The sequence below is a fragment of the Poecilia reticulata genome, unplaced genomic scaffold, assembly GCF_000633615.1.
Source record: "Poecilia reticulata strain Guanapo unplaced genomic scaffold, Guppy_female_1.0+MT scaffold_1308, whole genome shotgun sequence".
NCBI lineage: Eukaryota > Metazoa > Chordata > Actinopteri > Cyprinodontiformes > Poeciliidae > Poecilia > Poecilia reticulata.
The window spans coordinates 1-3,524 of NW_007616044.1; the positions used below are offsets into that span (position 1 = coordinate 1).

At 51.3% G+C, this 3,524-nt stretch overlaps 1 protein-coding gene across 1 annotated transcript; it reads left to right on the top strand.

Annotated features, from left to right (window-relative positions):
- Window positions 1-190: 190 nt before the first annotated feature.
- On the top strand, window positions 191-1,603 carry LOC103461398 (phosphomannomutase 2-like; the record flags this gene model as incomplete). The annotated part of the gene is made up of 4 exons (XM_008403700.2): window positions 191-310; window positions 386-461; window positions 543-658; window positions 1,321-1,603. Coding segments are annotated over 4 exons (417 nt in total), but the record flags the coding sequence as incomplete, so codon positions are not given.
- Between the last annotated feature and the right edge of the window lie 1,921 nt (window positions 1,604-3,524).

The window sequence follows — 3,524 nt, forward strand, 5'->3', positions numbered from 1 at the left end:
ACGGTTAGCCCGTGGAAGCTAACGGTTAGCCCGTGGAAGCTAACGGTTAGCCCGTGGAAGCTGACTGTTAGCCCGTAGAAGCCTACGGTTAGTCCGTAGAAGCTAACGGTTAGCCCGTGGAAGCTGACGGTTAGCGCGTACAAGCTAACGGTTAGCCTGTAGAAGCTAACGGTTAGCCAATGGAAGCTAACGGTTAGCCTTTCTCCTCAGAGGTACGTTCATCGAGTTCCGGAACGGGATGCTGAACGTCTCTCCGATCGGACGCAGCTGCAGCCAGGAGGAGCGCCAGGAGTTCTACGAGCTGGACCAGGTCAGAACCGCATCTGCGTCATGCTGCTGTTCCCGCTGCTGCGGCAGCGTAAACCAGCTTGTGTGTTTCCTGCAGAGAGAAAAGATCCGGGAGAAGTTTGTTTCTGTGCTGAAGGAGGAGTTCAGAGGGAAGGGGCTGTCGTTTTCCATCGGTGAGTCCGCTGCCCACCGATCCGGGCCGGTTTCTGGTGATCCGGTCCGGATCGGCTGACGATCCAGTTGTTCCTCTGCAGGAGGACAGATCAGCTTCGACGTTTTCCCTGACGGCTGGGACAAGCGCTACTGCCTGGACATCGTGGACAAGGACAACTACTCCACCATCCACTTCTTTGGAGACAAAACCAAACCGGTGAGAACACCGAGTAGCAGGTTCGGATGGTGCCCTGGCAGTAAAGGTCCGAACCGATCCGGTCCGGTCCGGGTCTGATCCGGTTTAGGTCCGCTTCGGTTCGGCCTGAAGGTGTTGCCATTTCTTCCAACCGGATCTTATTGAGCTTCAGACCAACAGAACAAAAACGATTCAACATTTTTAAAACAAAAATCTGGAAAGTGTGGTGTGCCTTTATGGTCAGACCTCTGCAGCCAAACTGCTGCTGTTTCTCTGCAGCAGCTCAGAAAGTCCACACACACTCATTCTGGACTTTGACTAGGCCTTCCTAACCCTGCTCTGATATAAACCATCCCATAATATCACCCATCTTCACACAGCATGATGCTGCCACCACCACCATGTGCAGGGTTGTATGTAGTCTCCCCAGAACGTTCTGCTGCTGGGTTCTGTGGAATCAGAACCAGAACCTCTGCAGATTCTGAACGTCTTTTGGGTTTTTATAGGGTTCAGAGTAAAGAGGTATAGACGAGGTTTCAGAGCTGGAACCTCATCTATGATTGTCATCTATGAAAAATTTACATTTTAAATTTCTAGTTGATTCTGTTCTGGTTGAACTGTCGTCCGGTTTGGACCGGTTCTGCAGAACCCCTGACCTCCTGCTGCTCCTTGCTCCCCTGCAGGGAGGAAACGACTTTGAGATCTACAGCGACCCGCGGACCGTTGGCCACGAGGTGTCGAGTCCCGAGGAGACGCAGCGCCTCTGCCAGGAACTCTTCTTCTCCTGAAGGGGGCGCTGCAGCCTCAACTGGACCGTCTGGACCTGGACGCCGGCTGAGAACACGCACAAGATTTTAGCTTTTTTTTATTTCTCTGGTCCGGTTCGGAGGTCGGGACCAGCTGGGAAACCTGGTCTGATGTTCCTGAACTGTAAAAGCTGGAAACTCAATAAAACGGAAAATGATGCTTCCGTTTTCGGTTCTGGGTTCTTCTCCAGAACCTCCACAAGGTTTTGGTTGCATGAACTATTACTTCCAAAACATTCACAATAAAGAAAAAAACTGAATTTAAAACGACTAAAAATCAAAGATAAGAACCTTCATGGATTGTCAGCTAAATGTCGGGTCAGAACCGAAAGGTTCTGATCATCTCTGGTTTTCAGGCAGAAGAAACTTCAGTCTAAAGTATTTAGATTTAATTTATAATAAAAGTGGGACAACAATGCAGCCTTGAGGAACACCGTGGATGATTAACTCCTCGGATCAGGACCAGTTCACGTCAGGTTACATTTGGACCGTCTGGTTCTGTTCAGAGAGCCCAGATCTCTGCAGCTGTTGGTGGAAAACAACCAGAGTAAAGCGTAGTAGTCAGTATCTGTGGGACTGGAACCGGTTCTGTCAAAGAACCTGAACTTTTAAATGGGTTCTGTGGTTCTGGAACCAGATTTTTTCCCCATTGATCTGCTTGGTTTCTGACGGACGCAGGACGGTCCGACCCGGCAGCGGTCCGACTCAGGTCACCGTGTCTGTTGGCCGCTCCTCCTGACGTGATGCAACTTTCACCTCTGACCTGGTTCTGTAGGCCAAAGGGGAAGGGTTCGGAGGATCCAGGGCAGTTCTGGAGGTTCTGGTTCTGTCCAGTCACTCTGGATCATTCATTCTGGAGAAGATCTGTTTGAACATCAGAGCTTCATTAGAACTTTATTATTTAATGTCAGCGATACACAACGGACCACCGGTCCGGTTCTGAGGAAGAGGCGGGTCCGGGTCTTCATGTCCTCAGAGTTGTTGGTGAAGGCAGAAACTACAGCACTGAGTTGCCATGGAGACGTGAACCGAGTCCAGCTCCAGGTTTTCCAAAGAGCTGAGAATCTGAGCTTTTATTCTGAAAACACAACATGTATAGATCTACAGACGTAGAGCTACTGGCATACATCTGCAAACATGGATCTGTAGATGTAGACCTGCTCCACTGGGGTGTGAAAACTTTTACAGTTTTAAATAAAACCACCAATCAGAGCCATGAGGAACCAGCAGGAGGGTCTGTTTCCGTCTCCATGGTGATCATATTATGGGCTGTTTCTCTGTGAGCCAGGTTTAGCTGTCCTGTAGGATCCGGAGGTGAGCAGCTGAACATCCCTGGCTCTGTTGCCATGGAGACTGATCCAGATCTGAAGCGCTGCTGTGAGTTAACTCCGCCCACAGCGGAGCAGCACCAGTCGACCAGTTTATATGAGGGGTGGATTCTGGCCCGGATCCAGCGGTCCGGTTCTGGTTTTCCCTTATTTCCAATCGGCGGCAGCGTGGGCAGCCTCAGTCCAGCTCGGGGTCCTTGCCGTCTTCGCCACCACAGGACGAGCGGCTGCTGAGGTCGGCCACGCCCGACTCCAGGTCGTCCTCTGCGTCCGGACTCCTCGGCGACCCAGAGGGGGCGGAGTCTACTCTCTGAGCCCTCTGATTGGCTGATTCAGAGCTGCCAATTGGTCCAGAGTAGCGGGTGGGCGGGTCCGGCCCACTGTGTGTGACGGGGAGGCGGTTACTGCTCCTCCGCGCCACCACTGTCTTCTCCCACCTGATTGGTTCCCCGGTGAGAGCCGCCAGCTTCTGCAGACAGAACCACACATAGAGGTTCTACTATCAGAACTACTCAGAGGAAACGGAATCGGTCAGAACCACACAATCTTTAAAAACCCAACAGAACCTGGCTGATGAGTACCAGCATGAGAACCTGCTAGAACCTGACGCCTGAACTAGATCCAATTTGAGAAACAGCTAATGTCCCGGTACCATTTAAGCGGCCATCTTTACTGCTGTAAATGGAGCGGCCATCTTTACTGTCATAAGCAGAACGATGTGGCAGCCATCTTTCCTATCGTAAACAGAATGCT